The following is a 22721-nucleotide window of genomic DNA, read 5'->3' on the forward strand; positions in this document are numbered from 1 at the left end:
GTGGGTTTGTAGGTGGCTGTGGAGCCCTATTCTTGACCCGCATCTTCTCCCACAGTGAAGGCATTGGTTTCCAGGTGGAAGGCGGTCCCGGTCGGGGTTGGCTTGACGCGCCTTCCTCCTGGCACGTTTCTTTCTTTCACCCTCCACTCGTGCCTCCTCGAATTCTGCAGCACTGTATTAGTAGACTCCCTTCTGTTAAGTCAGTGGTTCCTAATGTCACGACCCCTTAATGCAGTTCCTCATGTTGTGACCTTCAACCATAACATTATTTTCATTACTACTTCATAACTGTAATTTTGCTACTTTTATGAATTGTAATGTGAATATCTGATATGCAAGTTGTATTTTCATTAACAGGACCAAATTTGGCACAAATACCCAATACGCCCAAATATCAATACTAGTGGGGTTGGGGGGGGGGGTTGATTTTGTCATTTGGGAGTTGTAGTTGCTGGGATTTATAGTTCACCTACAATCAAAGAGCATTCTGAACTCCACCAACAATGGAATTGAACTAAACTTGGCACGCAGAACTCCCATGACCAACAGAAAATACTGGAAGGGTTTGGTGGGCATTGACCTTGAGTTTTGGAGTTTTAGTTCACCTACATCCAGAGAGCACTGTGGACTCAAACAATTATGGATCTGGACTAAACTTCGCAGGGATATTCAGTATGCCCAGATGTGAACACTGGTGGGCTTGTGGAAATTTATTTTTTAAATTGGAAGTTGTAATTGCTGGGATTGATAGTTCATCTACAATCAAAGAGCATGCTGAACTCCGCCAACAATGGAATTGAACCAAACTTGATACACGGCACCCCCTCGACCAATAGAAAATACTGGAAGGGTTTGGGGGGCATTGACCTTGAGTTTTGGAGTTGTAGTTCACATACATCCAGAGAGCACTGTGGACTCAAACAATGATGGATCTGGACCAAACTTGACAGAAATACTCTATATACCCAAATGTGAGCACTGGTGGATTGGGGAAAATAGACCTTGACATTTGGGAGTTGTAGTTGCTGGGATTGACAGTTCATGTACAATCAAAGAGCGTTTTGAACCCCACCAACAATGGAATTGGGCCAAACTTCTCACACAGAACTCCCATGACCAACAGAAAATACTGGAAGAGTTTGGTGGGCACTTACCTTGCAATTCACATACATCCAGAGAGCACTGTGGATCTGGACCAAACTTGGCATGAATATTCAATATGCCCAAATGTGAGCACTGGTGGAGTTTGAGGGAAATAGACCTTGACATTTGGGAGCTGTAATTGCTGGGATTTATAGTTCGCCTCTAATCAAAGAACATTCTGAACCCCACCGACAGAATTGAGGCAAACTTCCCACACAGAACTCCCACGACCAACAGAAAATGCTGGAAGAGTTTAGTGACCGTTGACCTTGAGTTTTAGAGTTGTAGTTCTGCTACATCCAGAGAGCACTGTGGACTCAAACAATGATGGATCTGGACCAAACTTGGCACAAATACTCAATATGCCCAAATGTGTGTACTGGTGGAGTTTGTGGGGAAATAGACATTTGGGAGTTGTAGTTGCTGGGATTTATAGTTCGCCTCCAATCAAAGAGCACTCTGAACCCCACCAATGATAGAATGGGGGCAAACTTCCCACACAGAATCCCCATGACCAACAGAAAATTTGCTGATGTCTTTGGAGACCCCTCTGACATCCCTCATGACTCCCTAGGGGTCCCGATCCCTAGGTTGAAAAACGCTGTGTCGGGGCACCCTGGACATTGAAACAAGGCACTGGGATTCATGCCACATGATGGTGACGGAAGAGCGCGTGTCCTCTCCCGCCCTCAAGGGGGCGCCCGCAGCAGAGGCTCGACTTCCCTTCTCTTCCCTTTTCTTGAGTTTCCGGGCTGTGGAAAGGCACTCAATGGCGGCCGGAGGGTCGGACGTGCGGGCCGTGGACGTGGAGGAAGACGCCTCCCAGCTGGTCTTCCCCAAAGGTGAGCGACTGGCTCCGAGGGAAGGGAAACGCCGTGGGCTTGGGAGGACATGGAAGTTGCTCCAGAGGAGGCAGACCTACGGGATCCTTTCAAAACAACACATGCAGTGTGCATCCAGGCAGTAGAATGAATGCAGTTTGGCCCCACTTGAACTGCCATGGCTCAGTCCTGTGGGAGGTGTAGTTTTTTCAAGGTCTTTAGGCTTCGCTGCGCAAGAGTGTTAGCACCACGTCAAACTACAGCTCCCAGGATGCCATAACACTCAGCTATGGCACTTAAATGGTGACAAAGTGCAGTGTAGATCAGGCATGGGCAAACTTGGGCCCTCCAGGTCTTTTGGACTTCAATTCCCATAATTCCTAACAGCCGTGAACTACCTGAAGATGTAGCTGATGTGATCGGGATAACAGTTTTATTAGCCACAGCCAATAGTCATATTACAATCTGTATAAATAAAAATATAACGTTTGTTTGTGGGATTAACATAACTCAAAACCCATAATAATAATAATAATAATAATAATAATAATAAACTTTATTTAACATCCCGCCACCATCTCCCCAATGGGGACTCGGGATGGCTTACATGAGGCCAAGCCCAACAGCATATTATAATAAAGTAAACAATAACAACCCAGTAAAATACATACAACATATGAATACAAAAACGATAAAACAAAATAATTTGTTTTAAATAACATAACAATGAGCGGGCCGCATGTGCAAGATAAAACTGACTTGGCCACAGTGGTCCACGCTTTGGTTACATCCAGTTTAGATTACTGCAACGTGGGGTTGCCTATGAAGACTGCCCGGAAGCTCCAACTAGTCCAACATGCGGCAGCCAGAATGCTAACACGAGCAGGGTACAGGGAGCATACTACTCTTCTGTTGCGCCAGCTCCACTGGCTGCCAATTAGCTTCCAAGCACAATTCAAAGTGCTGGTGTTAACCTATAAAGCCCTAAACGTCTCCGGCCCAGTTTACCTGTCCGAATGTATTCTCACCTATGAACCATCTAGGTTGTTAAGATCGTCTGGAGGCCACCACCGAGAAGGACCTGTCCCTCGTCCTGCTCTCGGTCCCACCGGCCTCTCAGGCGCGTCTGGTGGGGACGAGGGACAGGTCCGTCTCGGTGGTGGCCCCTCGACTCTGGAACTCTATCCCACTGGAGATCAGAACTGCCCCCTCCATTCTGTCATTCAGAAAATGGGTGAAAACCTGGCTATGGGGTTTGGCTTTCGACGAGTAAATCAATATTTCTGTGATCGGATAGATGATGATGAATGATGGACAACGAATTCACTATGACGACTGACCATTGTTATTATGTGATTGCATTTTGCTGTTATAACGTTTTAATTGAATATGTTATATGATGTTTTTAATTATTGTTTTGTGATTTTATTGTTGGAAACCGGCTCGAGTCCCCTGATAGAGGGGAGAAGACCGGTATACAAAATTGCTAAATAAATAAATAAACTAGATACCAAAAATACTAAAATCAGGATGAGATAGAGATGGAGCAGATTGTTTGTGGGGAAGAAACTCGTAAGGAACGGGGTCATAAATATAGACCTTCATACAGGTGGGGAAATATACTCTGGGGACAAAAACCGCTGAGGGGGAGCAACTGTGTAATACCCAGTGGACAATTGGACACAATACACCTATCAGGGCAACAAGTGACCATCACTCATAAAAATACTGGAAAACACAGCAGAACAGACTTAAAAAGCAAAAAAAAATTTAAAAAAATACATTACAATGGATGTGCACTTATATACACATAAACACAAATATATATACACACAAAGCACATATACACAGACTGGGCCACAGCAGTGCGTGGCAGGGGATGGCTAGTCTTTATCAATTAAAATGTAGTGTTCATTTGTAAGATTAACATAACTCAAAAACCACTGGGCAAATTGAGACCAAATTTGGACACAATACACCTATCAGGCCAACGAGTGACCATCACCCATAAAAACACTGGAAAACACAGCAGAAAAGACTTAAAAAGCAAAAAAAACAGCAACATTGCAACGCATGCGTGAAACCACATATATACACATATACACATACATACATACACAAAACACATATTCACAGACTGGGCCACAGCAACGTGTGGCAGAGGATGGCTAGTTTGTTTATATATTTTATATTCTGTGCATATTCTGGATATTTCTCTTTAGTATTTTTCATAGGATCAGTCATATTATTGTTTTTCTCATTTTTGTTAATAACCTTAAGTACTACCACCTATTCCTGCTTCACACACAGACCAATCCTAAAATAGCACCCATAAAGCTGTCTTTTTCTGTTTCTTTTGATCCGTTCCACCCATCTTTACCTACAGAGTTTGAGACTGCTGAAACCCTTCTCAATTCAGAAGTGCACATGCTTCTTGAACATCGAAAGCAGCAGAATGAGAGTGCAGAAGATGAGCAGGAGCTCTCTGAAGTCTTCATGAAAACGCTGAACTACACCGCTCGCTTCAGCCGCTTCAAAAACCGGGAGACGATTGCTAGCGTTCGCAGGTATGTAATCCTGAGAATAAAATCTTTTGTCATTAGCCAACGTGACAACTAATGTAGAACATCATAATAATACTGACCAGTAGTGCCTCTGTTTTGTCTAGATTTACCTTTAGCTTATTAGCCCTCGCCGAGTCAATTACTGAAGACAGGCACAAGTTTAGGGGCAGGACGGCACCCTAGGCTTTCGCTGGAAATGAGTAATACAATTGGGTGTCATCAGCGTAAATTTGACATCAAACTCCAAAACTCCAGATGATCTCTCCCAGCAGCTTCCCTAATAGTTTCCTTAATCTGAACAAAGGAAGTAGAGTACGTTATTGTGCGCAGTTAAATTTATTTTGATTCCCCGAATAAAGTTATTTTGTAAGTTGACCTTCAGGGAAAGTGATTTAAAACAAAATACAGGCTGTTATGACATGTTGGATAATCTTAACACAATATTTACATCCTATATTAAAATGTGTGCTCTGTATATATATATATATATGGGGCTTAATTTAATAGGCCAAAATCCAAGGGCAACACTGTTAAAATCTAAAACATCACCATCATAGACACTTGGCTTCAAACTTGCACAAAAGAGAAAAAACGTTATAGCTTCCAGTTGCACAATTGACTGTTTAACAGCTTGTATGAGCAGTAGCATGTATGCTTAGAAACTACAAAAGCACATGTATTATCATTTCCACAGCTGGAAAAATCAGTGGAATGCCACTAACCCACTACTTTCCTCTAATTATAATGATTTAGTCCTTTGAAGTCTATAAAACTGTTATTTTTTTAAAAAAATGCTATGGAATTATTTGATTTCTTAGATTTTTTTAAAAAATGTTGATTATGCTATTCTAGTTCATTTGAGTGTTTTGTTTTCCCATATCTGCCTTGTACGTTTTCTGTGACGTCTTTTATTCATTGTTTCTATTTTTTAACATTTTCTCCTATTACGTACAGTTTGCTGCTCCAAAAGAAGCTCCATAAATTTGAACTGGCATGTTTAGCTAATCTGTGTCCTGAAACAGCTGAAGAGGCCAAAGCATTAATCCCCAGGTGAGTTACCCAAAGTCTAAAGGGTCTTTTTAATACTCACAAGAGTTTGTTGTTGTTGTTGTTTATTTGTTCAGTCGCTTCCAACTCTTCAGGACCTCATGTGGCCGGCTGTGGCCACCCCAGTTCCTTCAAAGTCAAGCCAGTCACTTCAAGGATACCATCCATTCACCTTGTTCTTGGTCAGAAAAATCCATGTTGTTGTTCCAGAATCAGACTGGCACACCAGTTGGTTTTCAGTGGTCAAATATTTTAAAAATATAATGACACCTGAAGAACTGATCTGATGTCAATTTAATACAATTACCAACTATATTTTAAAAGAGTTGCTTTTACTATTTAAATAAAGGCTTCCACTTTATTTCTGTTTGTATTATTTTAAGAAATGTAAATACTATAACCTTGGTCTTCCGATGTAATGTCAGGCAATAAAACTGTTCAGTGAACTATTTGCTTACACAAACCTTATTGAAAATTCATATGATCAAAATTCAGTCAGATTATTCAGATGGTTGGTACAATTAAGCAGAATGTTTTGTCCTGTCAAATGCCCTATGTCGACTTCCATAGTGTATAAAGCAAAATACATGGTTTTCTGGTTTAATCATATCACAGTATTCAATTGAGTGAGCACCCCATATTTAAATTAAACCGTAGTTTGCAATGATGGTTTGGAAAGATTGCTCAAACTGGACTCTTCTTGACTCAATAATGTGATAAGATAAACAAGCTAGTAACCTATTTTTGCAATCAGGTATTTATTTTTAATTGGTTTCAGTATTAAATCTGTTGATGATTAATAAATATAAAGCTTGTCTCCATTTAACATTATTTGACCAATCCATCATAATGATTGGTCTTATCTTCTGTGATGGTGGGTGGGAGAATGTTCTGTGCTAGTAAATGGAAGAATGTAGTATCAAGTACACTCTGACAGTAGGTTTGAAGGCTTTAGAACAGGTATGGGCAAACTTCGGACTTCAATTCCCACAATTCCTAATAGCCTACCGGCTGTTAGGAATGGTGGGAGTTGAAGTCCAAAACACCTGGAGGGTCCAAATTTGCCCATACCCACTCCAGCATCAGTGTTTTGAAATAATAACTATTATATACTTTTCTCTTTCAGCTTAGAGGGTCGATTTGAGGATGAAGAGTTACAGCAAATTCTTGATGACATTCAGACCAAACGAAGTTTTCAGTATTAGGAGGAATGACCACATCCTTCTATAATGTGAACATGTTGGGGGTTACATTTATTCTGATAAAGTCCTGGCTGTTTTTTGACAGCAAAGGAAGCTTATGCTGGATTACAATTCCACCCACACAGTTTTAAAAGGGATTCTTTGGCCGTTGAGGCTTGTTGAACATTGACAGAGCTGCAAAAACTCATGACTGATTGGTTAATTTAATATTCATTTCCAAATGTTGTTTTCATTGTGAACATTCATAGAATATTTTGGGGATCAGACACATTACATAAAGATACCAGTCTCTCTTTGAACATGTGTTGTCTTAGAGAAAGTTCTTAATATTACTTTTTTTAAAAATTGTAATACTAGAATCAGGATCAATAGTTTGTGTGGTGTATGTGATCAAGAGGTTGTGTTTTTGTCTTCATTAACAATCTTGTACAGTTGTTTTGTGTAATAAAAAATACAGTATTTTCAAGTTGGAGCCTGTGGTTTATGAATGTTCTTACACACTTCATTTTTACACAATTCTAGTTGACTTGAACATACTTTTAAAAGGCAGTGTCATGACCTTATTTCCTGGTTTTGTGTGAAGCCAGGAAATTAGGCCATGCTTTAGACCTGGCCTGTGTATATTTGAAACTAGGGAGAGCGTTTCCATGGAAATGGGAGCAATGAAAAGAGGAGCAAGGGTGAAGGGTAGGATGTGTGAGGGAAATAAACTGTCAGTTGGAATTTTGTTTCATACCCTAATGTATGCTTTTGAAATAAAGCCTTCTCACTGCTCGTGAGGTAATTTCTTCGCCAGAAAGCTACAGATCCGGACAGGCAGTAAGAAAAGAAATATTAAAAGAGTGAAGGAATTAGTCAAATTATTATATAGTATTTCTTACTTTCCACTGGTTTATGTATTATCTGTGTATATAATACAACTAACAATATTTTCACATGTATGAGGATAATGCTCTTGTATGCATATCCTATTTGTTAACTGGAAATTGATTCTTTATAATATCAAACATCATGCTGTCATAATAACTGCTTAGTTTGATAAGAAGTGCTTTACTTGAAGTGTGAAAGAAACATATTTAATTGGAGTGAACACATCATCTAATTAACAGACAGAAATATGGGCTGTTGAAAACCAGTCAGTTGTTTTAAATGAATTTCTCATCTGGCTTTTCAGAAGCACTTTAAGAATTTGAGGGTTTCTGTTTTCCTAAAATTTCTCAAGGGGCAAATAAGACTTATTGGTTAAATTAATGCTTCCCCAGACCACAGCCATGTGCAAAATAGAAGAGGCTGTGAAGAACTCTTGAACTGTAAAATAAAAACTCATCTGACTATCAAAGTTGGTCATGGAAGCAGCCAACACAAAGGATGAGCAGCCAAATAAATATGTATTTAATATTTAAATCTTGCCCTATATCACGAGAGCTCAGGATGCTGTACAACAAAATCAAGTTTAAGGACTGTATAAGAATGAAAAGAAAAGAAAATTCTAACAGAGGCATATTAATTTTCAACTAGTTGTTATATGTCATCAAGCAGGTTTTGATTTATGACAGAACTCCAAGAGATGCTGTATTAACAGCCCTGCCCAGGGCAATGGCTTCCTTGAATGAGGCCATCTACCTGTACTGTGGTTTTCTGCTTTTCTCACTGCCCTTCACTTCACAGGGAATTAACTTTTCCAATTATTCGATGCCTGAAGTTTACTCATTTTGACTGCTACTGAGAGTTCAGACTAGATGTGTTCTCAGCCCATTGATTTTGTTGGGGGGGAGACACAATCCATCATATCCATAGAACTCTTCTTCAGCACCATATTTCAAATGAGTTTGACTCAGGCATAGTTTCTCTTGAATTTAAAAATAGTTAAAACGTCACAAAGCCATATATAAGTACATATTTAAATAAAATAATTTTGGTCTTCCCCCTCCCTCAGTATTTATAAAATGTGATACAGTAGACTCCCAGATAACTGCTAAATGACTTGAAAGGGTAGCTGATATTGATAGATATAGACAGAATATAGATAGATATAGATAGAAGGGGCTGGTCCATGAGGTCACGAAGAGTCAGAGACGACTGAACGAATCAACAACAATAGATAGATAGAAGACAGATATAGAAGACTATTATCATTTTATTTATTTATTTATACCCCACTTTATGTCCCCAGAAGGGGACTCAAGGCGGCTTAACATAAAACCATTTAAAATATACACAAATACAAATATTAAAACAGGATTTTATAAACAGCATTCTAAAAATTCCCATTAAAACCAATTCAGAGTTAAAAACCACATAACTATGTTTATGTTTACTATTATTTTGTTGTTGTTAATTTGATCAGTCGTTTCTGAATCTTTGTGACTTCATGGACCAGCCCATGCCAGAGCTCCCTGTCAGTCATCACCACCCCCAGCTCCTTCAAGGTCAAGCCAGTCACTTCAAGGATGCCATTCATCCATCTTGCCCTTGGCCGGCCCCTCTTCCTTTTTCCTTCCATTTTCCCCCAACATCATTGTCTTCTCTAAGCTTTCCTGTCTTCTCATGATGTGGCCACAGTACTTCAACTTGGCCTCTACTATCCTTCCCTCCAATGAGCAGTCAGGCTTTATTTCCTGAAGTATGGACTGGTTGGATCTTCTGACGGTCCAAAGCACTCTCAGAACCTTCCTCCAACACCACAGTTCAAAAGCATATATTTTCCTTCGCTCAGCCTTCCCTAAATTCCAGCTCTCACATCCGTAGGTTACTACAGGGACTATCATGGCTTTCACTATGCAGATCTTCGTTGCCAGTGTGATGTCTCTAATCTTCACTATTTTATCAAGATTGGTCATTGCTCTCTTCCCAATAAGTAAACGTCTTCTGATTTCCTAGCTGCAGTCTGCATCTGCAGTAATCTTTGTATCTAGAAATACAAAGTCTGTCACGGCCTCCACGTTTTCTCCCTCTTTGTTGTTGTTCATTTGTTCAGTCGTCTCCAACTCTTTGTGACCTCATAGACCAGCCCATGCCAGAGCTCCCTGTCGGCCGTCACCACCCCCAGCTCTTTCAAGGTCAGTCCAGTCACTTCAAGGATGCCATCCATCCATCTTGCCCTTGGTCGGCCCCTCTTCCTTTTGCCTTCCACTTTCCCCAGCATAATTGTCTTCTCTAAGCTTTGCTGTCTCCTCATGATGTGGCCAAAGTACTTCAACTTTGTCTCTAGTATCCTTCCCTCCAGTGAGCAGCCGGGCTTTATTTCCTGGAGGATGGACTGGTTGGATCTTTCTCCCTCTATTTCCCAGTTATTTTAGTTGTCTTTAATTATGTCTACTTTAACTGTGCTGTTCAATAGATTATAATGGATTATTATTACAAGGCAAAAGGGCGGCCAGCTCAAAGCCCTCCCATGCGTCCAGAGGCCTTAAACACGCCACTTCCGCCAGAATCGCTCCTTCTCCATCATAAGCGCTTCCCTTTCCGGAATGGCAACCGGAAGCTCTCGCTGAGCCGCTTGCTCCCAGGCAGGCGCCAGGAGATGCGGCTGATCCGAATGCGCATGCGCCGCTTGACCCTTCCCGCTCTTTCCCCTCCCATCCATCGGCTGCTCGGCGTGCGTGATGACGTCCGCCGTACGCCCCGCCTCCAGTTCCTGGTGGGGAAGATGGCGGATGGTGGTGGCGGCGACGGCGGCTCGTGAGGCACCAGCTTCCGGGATAGAAACGCTCTGGACGTTGGCTCTCAGGGAGCGGCTCTGGTGTAAGTCTCTTGTTTTCGAGGCGGCGGGGCGAACTGAGGGGGAGAAGGAGGAGGAGCTCCGCGCGGTCCAGGTCTTCCGCCATTTTTAGGCCTGGAGGGCTGGCGCGGCGAGGCCGGCGAGGCCTCAGGGAGAAGGAAGCCTCAGGTTTGAAGGGGGAAGCGCAATCTGAAGACTGTCACGAAGCAGACGATGCTTGGACGGCGACAGGGAGATGTAAACACTTCCTTGTTCCCTGGCTTCGAGCAGGGCCTTATGGAAATCCATGGCCTGGTGTTGAGGGGTGTGGAATGGGTCAAAGGCAGGTGTATCTACATCTACACCAAGCATGGGCAAACTTCGGCCCTCCAGGTGTTTTGGACTTCAACTCCCACAATTCCTGGCAGCCTCAGGCCCTTTCAGGAAAGGGCCTGAGGCTGTTAGGAATTGTGGGAGTTGAAGTCCAAAACACCAGGAGGGCCGAAGTTTGCCCATTCTTGATCTTCACTGTAGAATCAATCCAGTTTGACACCACTTTGACTTCGCTGGCCCAATGCTAGGTGAACCTGGGAGTTGTAGTTTTACAAAATCTGTATCATTCTATGACAGGATCCTGTTGCCTCACCAAATGACGGCTCTCATGATTCCCATAGCATTCAGTGGTATCAAACTGCATTTATTCTCCAGTGTATATGGACCCTAGGAGTCTAGTTTATCCGGCCTACCAAGCTGAGTCCCTCATTTGTAGAAAGGTTTTCTGTCAAAGGCCTGAAACACTTGAGAGTCTTTTAAAAAAAAGAAGTACCCATTTTATGAGAATTGGAGTTCTGGGTCCAATGACCCCAGATTTACTTCATCCCATATTATTTTTTCACAACTTACTTTGACATTCCTGTATTGTGAGATGACACCGAATTAAATTAGCGTTGAACTCATTAAGGAAATTCGTGAACGGTCGGTGTGTGCAATGGCATTATTTTTTCAAAAACACAGCACCCAAAACCATATTAAAAACAGCCACAGTGTTGATAAAAGTGTATTTTCATCTCGGGTCTGTAAACCAGGCATAATCACATTAACCTTTAAAACATGACCATTTTAAGCAGTTCGAAAACATGCAAATGTGAGTAGATCAATAGGTACCGCTCTGGCGGGAAGGTAACAGCGCTCCATGCACTCATGCCGGCCACATGACCTTGGAGGTGTCTACGGACAACGCTGGCTCTTCGGCTTAGAAATGGAGATGAGCACCACACCCCAGAGTCAGACATGACTGGACTTAATGTCAGGGGACTACCTTTACCTTACCTACATTGCCTTGTATAAGAGTATATCTGTTTTCTAATAGCAGAAAAATCTGGCAAAAAGAAAAAAGCATAACTGCAAGATAATCTGGCTGTTGGGAAATGTACCTGCTATGAGTATATGTAATGATGCAGTTTGACTTACTTCTGAGTAATTTTGTGCAGGAACATGCTGTTAGTGACCTATTTTATTTATATAGGTTGTTTGCTTAATAATCGTAAACAAGCAAATCATGGAAATATTTTCCATTGCAGAGGAACTGCTTGGAACAATGCTAGTATTTCTATGTCCAATTGTTTCAAAAAGATGGCATGGAAAGTGTGGTTGAGATCACTGGTTGTGCTTGTAGTTGTAATAATGTTGCTGTATACAAATACACTCACACTGATGTTTTCTCAAGATGATTCCACACTTAAAGTTGTCAAAGGAAATAAAATAAAAAATGTTCAGTGTGTATGTAGTTACACATTCCTCCCTATGCATGTGTCTAGTAAAAGCCAGTATATACAGTAGAGTCTGTATTATCCAACGCAGTCTGCCTCCGGCCTGGATCCAAAGCTTTTTTTAATGTATTGTGATGTTTTGGTACTAAATTTGTAAATACAGTTATTACTACATAATGTTACAGTATATTGAACTGCTTTTTCTGTTGATTTGTTGTAAAACACGATGTTTTGGTGCGTAATTTGAAAAATCATAACATAATTTGATATTTAATAGGCTTTTCCTTAAACCCTACTTACTATCCAACATATTCACTTATCCAACGTTCTGCCGGCACATTTATGTTGGATAGGCAAGACTCTACTGTATATACATGGTGAGGCAGCAGAACTTCCTTTTTTCAAAACTTAATAAAAGCTATTGTGTGAATCAGATTTTTTTATATAATTTAGGCACATACCTAAAGTTTTGTTTTACTTAGTTTTGAAGATCAAATTAGGTAGGTGACGTCCCCCATTCTCCATACACTGAGTAAACCGATTTCTGGCGTTTGTCATGACTCTTGCCAGCATAGCAGGCGTTATGTTGGCAGTTTCTTCCTGGATGATGGTCATCAAATCTTGTACGGTCCTTGGATGGTTCGCATAAACACGGGATTTCAAAAAACCCCATAGAAAAAAAACACAAGGGGCCAAATTTGGAGAGCGGACCGACCACTCCAAATTCGCTCGAAAAGCACGCTCCTCACTGTTCCAATGCATGATGGCGACTGAACTATGTCAGGACAAAACTTTATACTCCCGCCTCTCGAACAAGACCACTAACACTCCGCTACATCTTCAACTGACTGAATGGCGCGCATTTTAAAAAAGGAAGTTGTGCTGCCTCACCCTGTATTTATTATAAAGGCTATAATTACCATTATCTTCAACATGGTTTTTAGAAGTCAGGTGATTGTGCAACCTTAGCACTACGGATTTTTTTCTCGCTGTACAATTATGTATTTAAGGATTTAAAAATGTTTCAGTTAATATCTTTGGTGTCTGTCCAAGGCGGAATTATGGGAATCGCATTTTTAAAAATGAATATTTTGGATTAGCAGGGCCATTTGGCTACAAAATCATAAGATTAATCTTGAAGTGAGTGAATGCAAAATATAGAGTTCTAACTTACTTTAATATACTTTGTAATGCATATATTGTTATAAAATATATTACATACTGTTTTAGGTCAAACATTTCAAGATGTTGTTTGAACTGTTTTTCTTTGAAGCAGTAATTCATGTCTTAAGTATGCAGATTTGGCTACCATTTGCCGTAATCACATGTGGGTTGAATTGGTTTATATATGCCTTGATATTTTTTTTACTACAGATATAAGTTATGTGGAGTTTCTGCATATTGGGCACAATTATTTCTTAGATATAAATCTATATGTATACATTTTATTTATTACCTGCTTCTCCTTATGGCTTGAGGTTTGGTACAATATGGTTTAAACACACAGATAAACTATAATATTATTAAAATGCATATACTAAAACACACAGAACAAAGATTGACACTAGTACAATGTACAATGAAAATTCACACTTTAAAATGGACAGGGTGGGCCTGCTGGAAGAGATAGGTCTTCAGTTGTGTATTGAATTCTGATAGCTCATTTAGTTGTCTGATCTCTTCTGACAGGTCATTTCAGAGTCTGTAAAGTCTTCTCATTCATGTTTTGTATCATCATAGAGGTCATACACTATGACCTCTGTATCCACAGGAGAAATGTTCGAAGACACACACACTATGGTTACAAGAAGCCATGGGCAATAGAGAATCCTATCTTTCAACTATTCTTGGACCAGAAACACACTATTCATTCACACTGGAGGACTTAGAGAAATCCACAAACACTTCTGGGGGCAGTATTTTTGTCAGCATGGATAAGTGAAATCATGGATATCAAATTTATTATAAATGCTATGGCTATTAAAATGTTTACTTTGTATTTGTACAGAGATGAACATTAGCTATTAGCATTCCTACTCAAATTGCTACGTTCTGCATTTTTCTCTTATTTTCTCTATGCTTAAACATTGTTCTCTTATTGAGAAGTGTCCTGATTTACTTAATCTTTGAAAGACATTTACTGATTCTGTTGCCTATACGAGAAGCTGCTTTCAAGGCCTGTGAAATAAAACTAATCTCTTCTTGTTTTTGAATTTTGAGAGTGAAGAGAAAGCAAGTTTTCTCATTCTTCATTAAAAGCTGTTTCAGATTGTGGAAGGAGTAAAGTTTTAATTCAAGATTTGTTTTTGTTGTGGTCTTTGTGAATCATCGTTAGACACTTAGGGGTATCATGCTTTAAGAGTAAGTAATATCCTAAAATATAGTCCCATAAAGATTCTGCAAGTTACATAATCATTTATGTCTAGGTTAACATTAGGGCTACCATAATTTAAATATAGTAAAAGATTCTGGTTCACAAGGTGGAAAGTGCCATCTACCATACATTTTCCAGGGAACATTGACATTTTTTCCCATTACATACCTTAATTATCCTCGAAAGGAGCTTATTTATGTAATTTTTCTTAAATCAATTACTTTCCATGATAACAGAATTCAATAAAAAGAAAGATGTACTCTGACCAGTAGCTAGGCAGGTAAACTGGTGTGTTTTCCTGAAGACTGACTTAACAATATAGTAAATTAGCTAATTTTTATGTTCTAGGATGAAAGGTTTTAAAACAAAATATCTCACCCCACCCTCCTTGTGATAATTAACAGTGGGTTCTGCTGAGAAACTAGCATTCTGTTAGTCCCAAAGGAGCTTACTTCAAAGCAAGAAAGAAGCCATGGGAATTATGCTCTACAGAGGTCTAGCATTAGTTTGCCTGTTATTTGTAAAACGTTAGTCTCTGCTGAAGATTGACATTCTGAAGCTAGATTAGCTTGATTCCATTCTATAGTTTGCAGGCATTTTGACAAGGCTTGAACTGTGTGAATTACCTTTTGCATCCAATAAAAAGGTTACATACTAAAATGTACAGTAGGATTGTTTACTAAACATCCAGCTTTCAGACAGTAATCAGGAATTGGCAACATTCAAATTGTTTGTAAAATTGTATTTTCTGAAATAAGAATAGAAATTTTAGCTTTAAGTGCTCAAACCATATTGAGAACAAATCTTTGGTAGTAAAGAGTCACACTATCAGGACAAAAAGAATTTCTTAGCAAAAAGTATCCAAAAGCTCAATATTACAGGGGTTTTTTAATTTATAAAACCCAATCTTGTTCAAATTATAGTTGATTCATACATCCATCCCTTCATGCTGCACTCCTTCACAACCATTGCAGATTCTGCTCCTTTGTATTATAGTACAAAACCATATTTCTTTGATTCTAAGACACTATTGTAAGGTGCACACTAATTTCAGTACCACCACCAAAAAACCCCAACATATATCATATATATATATATTGTTTTATACTTATTTACTTTGTTATGCTGCACTTGGAGTGCCTTGTAAGTCGCCCCGTGTCTCTTTCGGGAAATAGCGGCAGGATATAAATAAAGTTTATTTTATTATTATATATATCCCACAATTTTTAGATGCATCCCATTTTTAGAGATGTTTATTTGGAGGGAATTGTGTCTTAGAATGGAAAAGATACAGTAAGATAAAGTGTGTATGTTGAAATTGAGTGATTGGTGTGCAGGGCTTAGTAAACAATTCCATGTGGATGTTGTGTGAGAGAAGAAGTTTGTTGAAATGATGTGAAATTTAGTAAACATGAAGAAATCATAGAGATCAGGTTCAAGACCACAATTAGGAATGAATTACTTCTGTGTAGAGCGGTTGGTATTTGTGAGATGAAAGACACTGTGAAGGAAGGTTGTAATTGTGTAGTTGAGAATTTGGTGTTTGTTATAGTAATAGATGACAATTGTAATAATATGTATTAGTGGACTGTAGGGTGGCAAGAAGTTAATATAAAGCATCACTTCTATTCAGTAAAATTGTATTTTATAGATCATAATCATTCTTACTACCTGGTTTCTACTACCAGAATTATAGTGAAACAACTTAGAAGCCTAAAGGAATAAAATCATGTAACTCTCTCAAAGTTCCAGTTGGATATTTTTTGGGGAAACAACTATGCGATCTCAGTAGTAACATCTGAGCAGGCACTAGTTCTCCCTCACATTTTTAAATGGTTATATTTTAGGGCATAACCTGAAACTACAATAGTTAACTTAGTATTTTAGTAGCTCAATATCAACTAGCTGTGCATGTTAGTCCCAAGATTAATCCCCTCAAAAGATGAAATAGAACTTTGAAGCTATCCAATTTGAGTAATATTTGCTAATCACGTTACTGATTAATTTTATGAATGTTTTTAGAAATAGAAAGATTTTCACAGATAGCATTAAAAGGAGGGGAAAGCCGTCGAAACCAGGACACATATTGGGAGTTTGTTGTTATTGGAGTTTCAAGCCATTTGCAATTTATATCTGCCCCATCATGGGATTTTCTTAGCAACATTTGTTCAAAGGGGTTTTTCCTTTGACTTCCTTTCAGGCTGAGAAAGTGTGTCGTGCCCAAGATCATCTGGTGGGTTTCCATGGCTGGGGCAGGATTTGAAGCTTGGTCTCTACTGTCATAATGCAATGCTCAAACACTACACTGACTTTATTGGATGTCTAGGAATACAAATAGCTCCAAGAGCATATTTTGACTATCTGAGCAGGTTCCTTGTATATTGATGTGCCACAGTTGAATGGAAAATGTTTATGCAAGTACTATGCATTTGCATTTGTAGGCAATATTTGGTTTTGAATACCTTTATTCAGTTTTAAAAAGGGGATTTTACTTAATCTAATAACTACAGTTTGATAACTAATAATGGCAGTCAACTACAGCAATTTTGATGTAGTAATGAGTATACTTTTCAAAACATCTGGAATACCTGTAATGTGATACAAAAATATCTGTGATTCTATTGGTGACAGAATCATGCGCAGTGTTACTACAGTTGTGGTTTGTTGTCTACATTAATAAATTAAGAAAGTATTAAATTTTCTTTAGAATGGTTTTGAAAAATAAAGGTGTAGTTTGCTTCTATCAAAATGCATGAATCCCAAGTTAAGAACCCCTGCCCCTTCTAAATACTGTGATACCTTGACTTAAGAATTTAATTAATTCCATGACCATGTTCTTAAGTTAAAACATTGTTTTCTCAAAGAGAATGTTCCCATTGAAATACTGTTCTGCCCCCCAAAAAAACCACCCCAATTTTTTTTGTTATGTGTTTTTAAATAACAAAATGTACTGTATAAATAACAAATAATGGATAAAATGTTCAGAGATAGGTAGTGCTTGGTTCTTCCAGCCACTGTGGCAAGGAAGCACATTTGAAGCAAAAAAATGTGTGTTGGCCAGTGAAACAGCAAGGCAAAACAGCATTGTTTTCTTCATACTGTACAGTAAATATAGTACTAATTCCAGTCTCCCTCCCGCTCTTGTTCTCTCTCTCTCCCCTTCTTCCCAAACCAAAATATACAATACCAAGAATAAAAAGCACTCAAAGTGAACTAACCTGAACTTCCTCAGTTGACAGCAATCTCCCAAAGCTGAGAAGAGCACATGGCATGTAGGCAAAGGCATGCAGGCTGAGGCATTGTTGGGAGCCCTGTACTCACTGTTTAGGCTGAGGTTCTGCTGTACAAGGGTGGGCTGCAATCTCTGGAGTGGAATCTCCAGTTTGGACTCTTCCCAGAGCATTCAGGGGAAGTAATCACATGGCATTGGAGTTTCTGCATTGCGGGAAGGGCCCGAGCTGCTCTGGCTAGGAATCCAATCCAGATTTTGTTTCTCTCTGCCTTCCTGTTAGAACTTGTTTAGGGGGCAAATAAGCCTCTTTTGAGCAGTTGGTAGGTTAAAGCTCCCTAATTAAAACATTTTTTTCAAGAGAAGGATCATTTATTGATTTTTAATTTATGTCCCAGTTCTGTTCTGAATTCCCCAAAAGCAATTTGTAACATTAATAATTCAGTTAAACCTTACAATTTGAGAAATAAAACAATGGAAGAAAATTGTAGATGAGGTGAGATAAGACGTGTTGTTAAAAACAGAATTGTCTTTTTTAAAAGTAGAATGTAGAAACAAAACATCACCCAGAGAAAACAATACCCTATCCCAACACACACACACACACACACACTGGGTCTTGTTTGAGCTGTCTAGGGGCAATTATATGATTCACAGGCTAATCACAGGACACTTAGTCCTATATTAACACTGTGGCAGATGTGATACTAGAGCTGATACTAGAGAAAATCTTTTTAGTGGAAACTATTCAATTGAAATAAAGAGTAACGAAAAATGAACACCACTATAGTATTTAGCACACTTGCCTATCTCAACTCAACTGGTAGTGAAAATGGAAGGTATCCCTTGAAGAGAGTTAAATTCTGTTGGGAAATAGATATCTTCAAAGGTGGAAGTTGAGGTTTAACGATATTATATTTTTTTAGAAAATGCAAGAAAAAATGTATGTGTAGTTATGTTAATAGTTACTTAGAGTTCAAAAATAGTACTTTAGGCAGTTCACAATTGGAGTAAAATCTTAACATAAATGCCATGAGTTAGTCACTTAACTTTTATGTAACCAAGCGCTTATCTTTTCAGCAGTACGCCATCTCTAGAGCGGTAGTGAGCAACGTACAATCTCTTCCCAATAACATCTCTTCCAGTGATGTTATTGGGATCCCAGGGATCATAAAACAGTCTGAACATTTTCTCTAGGGTAGCGGTTCTCAACCTATAGGTCCAGGTGTTTTGGCCTACAACTCCCAGAAATCCCAGTCAGTTTACCAGCTGTTAATTTCTGGGAGTCAAAGGCCAAAACATCTGGGGACTCGTAGGTTGAAAACCGATGTTCTAACTAAGCCATCCGGAGGGTATTTCCATGTCTGAAGTTCCCCATGGATTTTCCCCGGTCAAAATGAAAATTTATTTTTAAATGTCTCAGACTGTTACGGAATAGCTACTTAGGGGGCCAAGGAAGCCCAAAAACATGCCCTCATGTGCCATAGAGGGTGTTTGGGAATTCAAAAAGTGTTTATTTTTATTATTTATTTGCAGGAGCAGGCTTCCTTAAGGGTTGTTCAACCCCTTGCTATTCCAAGATTGGTCATCCCTGCTATAGAGATTTGGTTTTCAGAGGTGAGCAAGTAATCAATTTCTTAGCTTTGATGGGAAGAGTCTGTATATTATTATCTTACTATAATCAAATACAGGCAGTCCCCCAAGTTACGAAGAAGATAGGTTCTGTAGGTTTGTTGGAACAGGTACCGTTTTTTAAGTGCAACTCTAGCCAAAAATATTTTTTTAGCTTTGGGATGCCATAGGGAAGGGTTAACACCCCTTTGATTGGTGAGGATAGGTGATTAAGCTTCAGTGCAGATATTTTTCCTCATGATAACTGTTCCAGAAGTGAATTTCCCTTCAGAGGGGTAGATTTCTCTCACTTCCTGTTGTCTCACCCCCGTTCTTAACTATGAGTTGTTTGTAAGTCGATTGTAACTAAGGGACTGCCTGTATAGCATGTTTCTATACTCAATACTAGCGCAGATACTGTTTTTAGTCCTTCTCTCACAACTAATGTTAAATGAAAAACAGAAATGTGTACATATTTGATGACTTAATTATTGGGTCAAGCTTATGAGGAGCAATGTCTTAATGTTTTCTATTTATTCTTTTTTATTTCTAGATTAAGCTGCATGTGACAAATCAAACCTCTTTAACATTTCCTGATTTAAATCAGATACTAATTTGTAGTCTTAGGGTACAAGTTTACATATATTTACCAGGGAGCAATGCCACTGAAACCAATGGTAGTTACTTCTAACTTTGCTAAAGCATAGAGGAAAGGAAAAGGGGGCAAACAATGTCATATAAATGCTCCTGTAAATAGGTAATAAATACAATAGAACTATGCTACTTGGTTATTTGTGTATATGCAAAAAAATGACCAGTGCCTAACAACACTGAGTAAGGTAATATTGAATGAATCATAGGGAACAAAGAGAAGCTAATTGCAGGGCAGTAATAGAATTCAAAAGCAGTTGTCCAACAGTGTACAGGCATCAGTGAAGTCTTCAAGTAGTAGAGACATTTAGACTAAAATAGCTGTTAGGAGTTCTTGCATAAGGCAGCAATGTTGAGGTGTACTTTTTCCTTAGTTACCCATGGAGTTTTGTAGCATATTTTAAAGAACTGTCTTATTTATAGGATAAATACATCAGATGTTTTATGTTACTTTTATTTGAAACTTTATTCTTCATTCCGTGTTCTTCTAACTGTTTTAAAATAATATTTCAGTGCAAACGTCACCATGGCCACAGAAATTGGATCACCACCACGGTTCTTTCACATGCCAAGGTTTCAGCACCAAGCTCCTCGGCAACTATTCTATAAGAGACCTGATTTTGCTCAGCAGCAAGCAATGCAACAGCTCACTTTTGATGGGAAACGTATGAGAAAAGCTGTAAACCGGAAAACTATAGATTATAATCCATCTGTAATCAAATATTTGGAGGTGCGTTCCAGATGTGTTCTTTATTTGTTTATAATTTGTTACATATATGTTTTAGAGTCAAAATGTTACATAAATGTTTTAGAGGTAGTTTGAAATGCTGTTATATCAGATGAAAGTTTGTAGGACATTCATAACTTGTTGTAGAGATAAATCAATCTACTGGAAGCAAATACAAAACCTGAACTGTCCTTAGAATCCAAGGTGATTAAACTAAGATTTGTATACCTTGACCATATCATGGGAAGACTGAGTTGCTAGAAAGGACATTAATGCTTGGTATGGTAGATGGCAGTAGGAAAATAGGAAGCCCAAATTCTAGCTTAATAGACTCAGCCAAGGAAACCATAGAATCATAGAGTTGAAAGAGACCTCGTGGGCCCTCCAGTCCAACCCCCTGCCAAGAAGCAGGAAAATCACATTCAACGCACCCCCAACAGATGGCCATCCAGCCTCTGTTTAAAAGCTTCCAAAGAAGGAGTTTCCACCACACTCCAGGCAGAGAGTTCCACTGCTGAATGGCTCTCACAGTCAAGAAGTTCTTCCTAATGTTCACATGGAATCTCCTTTCTTGTAGTTTGAAGCCATTGTTCTGCGTCCTAGTCTCCAGGGCAGCAGAAAACAAGCTTGCTCTTCCTCCCTATGACTTCCTCTCACATATTTATACATGGCTATCATGTCTCCTCTCAGCCTTCTCTTCTTCAGGCTAAACATACCCAGCTCTTTAAGCTGCTCCTCATAGGGCTTGTTCTCCAGGCCCTTGATCATTTTAGTCACCCTCTGGACACATTTCAGCTTGTCAACATCTCCCTTCAATTGTGGTGCCCAGAATTGGACACAATATTCCAGATGTGGTCTAACCAAGGCAGAATAGAGGGATAGCATGACTTCCCTAGATCTAGACACTATACTATTGATGCAGGCCAAAATCCCATTGGCTTTTTTTGCCGCCACATCACATTGTTGGCTCATGTTTAACTTGCTGTCCATGAAGACCCCAAGACCTTTTTCACACGTACTGCTCTTGAGCCACGTGTGCCATGGCCCTGAGTCTTCAAGACCTGAGCAGGGCGATTGAGGATAGGGTGACTTGGAGGTCTCTCATTCATGTGGTTGTCAAAATTACACAATGACAGATAGCAACAGCATTCTACTTGGGGGTTTCTGAGACTGCAATTCTCCTGTAGAGATGTAAAATTTCTGAAAATTTTGAAAATATAGGATTCTCATGTCCCCCTTTTTTTGGAAAAACTTTTGATTTTATTTAAAAATGAAAATGTATTATTAACTCCTCCCCTTTTATAGATTTTGTTAGACATTTTGTTACTTTAGGAATATAAAAGATCTTATATCCCTGGTGCACAACTTACTTGTATGCTCTTTAAGGCAGGCTAGACCCGCTACCTCTTTTTCTTCCTTTGGAAAGAAATTATGTTTTTATTTAGCTAGTTCAGTAGCATCTGACTCCTGGCGAAGGGGTTTATAAGACTGGCATTGTACATTTTTACTAGCATGTTTTAAGTTACTTCTTAGTATAGTGACCCAGGACTGCTTATGGACAACGGCTATGTTTTTGTGTGATGTGTGATGTTATTTTATGTGATATGTTTAATAATATTTAATATTTTATTATGGGAGGGTCAATTTATACTGTTTTTATCGATGGCATTGAATTGTTGCCAATACTGTGAACCAACCTGAGTCCCCTTCAGGGTTGAGAAGAGCAATATATAAATACTATAATTAATTAATTAATTAATTAATTTAGTAGTGTTTTAATACATAATTGTCTTCATATATTTATTAAATATATGTTTTATTTGTTTTTATCAAATTTGTTAGCTTTGAACCTATGAATTGAGTGAATTCTCCCTCTTATCATT

The 22721-nt window shown here is 39.0% G+C and overlaps 2 protein-coding genes across 3 annotated transcripts in view; both read left to right on the forward strand.

Annotated features, from left to right (window-relative positions):
- The first annotated feature begins 1870 nt into the window (after window positions 1–1870).
- Window positions 1871–7243, forward strand: POLR2D (RNA polymerase II subunit D). Its single transcript, XM_060768140.2, has 4 exons — window positions 1871–1985; window positions 4351–4531; window positions 5483–5578; window positions 6702–7243. The coding sequence occupies exons 1-4, from the start codon at window positions 1913–1915 to the stop codon at window positions 6778–6780; spliced, it is 429 nt and encodes a 142-aa protein (XP_060624123.1). The 5' UTR covers window positions 1871–1912; the 3' UTR covers window positions 6781–7243.
- Window positions 7244–10376: 3133 nt separating this feature from the next.
- Window positions 10377–22721, forward strand: part of WDR33 (WD repeat domain 33) — a 62215-nt gene continuing 49870 nt past the window's right edge. The window contains exons 1-3 of one of the 2 annotated variants that reach the window (XM_060768138.2): window positions 10377–10521; window positions 19386–19466; window positions 20625–20841. In XM_060768138.2, the coding sequence (XP_060624121.2) occupies window positions 20638–20841 (204 nt within the window). In that variant the 5' untranslated portion in view covers window positions 10377–10521; window positions 19386–19466; window positions 20625–20637. The remainder of the gene's footprint in view (window positions 10522–19385; window positions 19467–20624; window positions 20842–22721) is intronic. The other variant, XM_060768139.2, reaches the window with a different exon arrangement.

The sequence above is a fragment of the Anolis sagrei genome, chromosome 3 (genome assembly GCF_037176765.1).
Source record: "Anolis sagrei isolate rAnoSag1 chromosome 3, rAnoSag1.mat, whole genome shotgun sequence".
NCBI lineage: Eukaryota > Metazoa > Chordata > Lepidosauria > Squamata > Dactyloidae > Anolis > Anolis sagrei.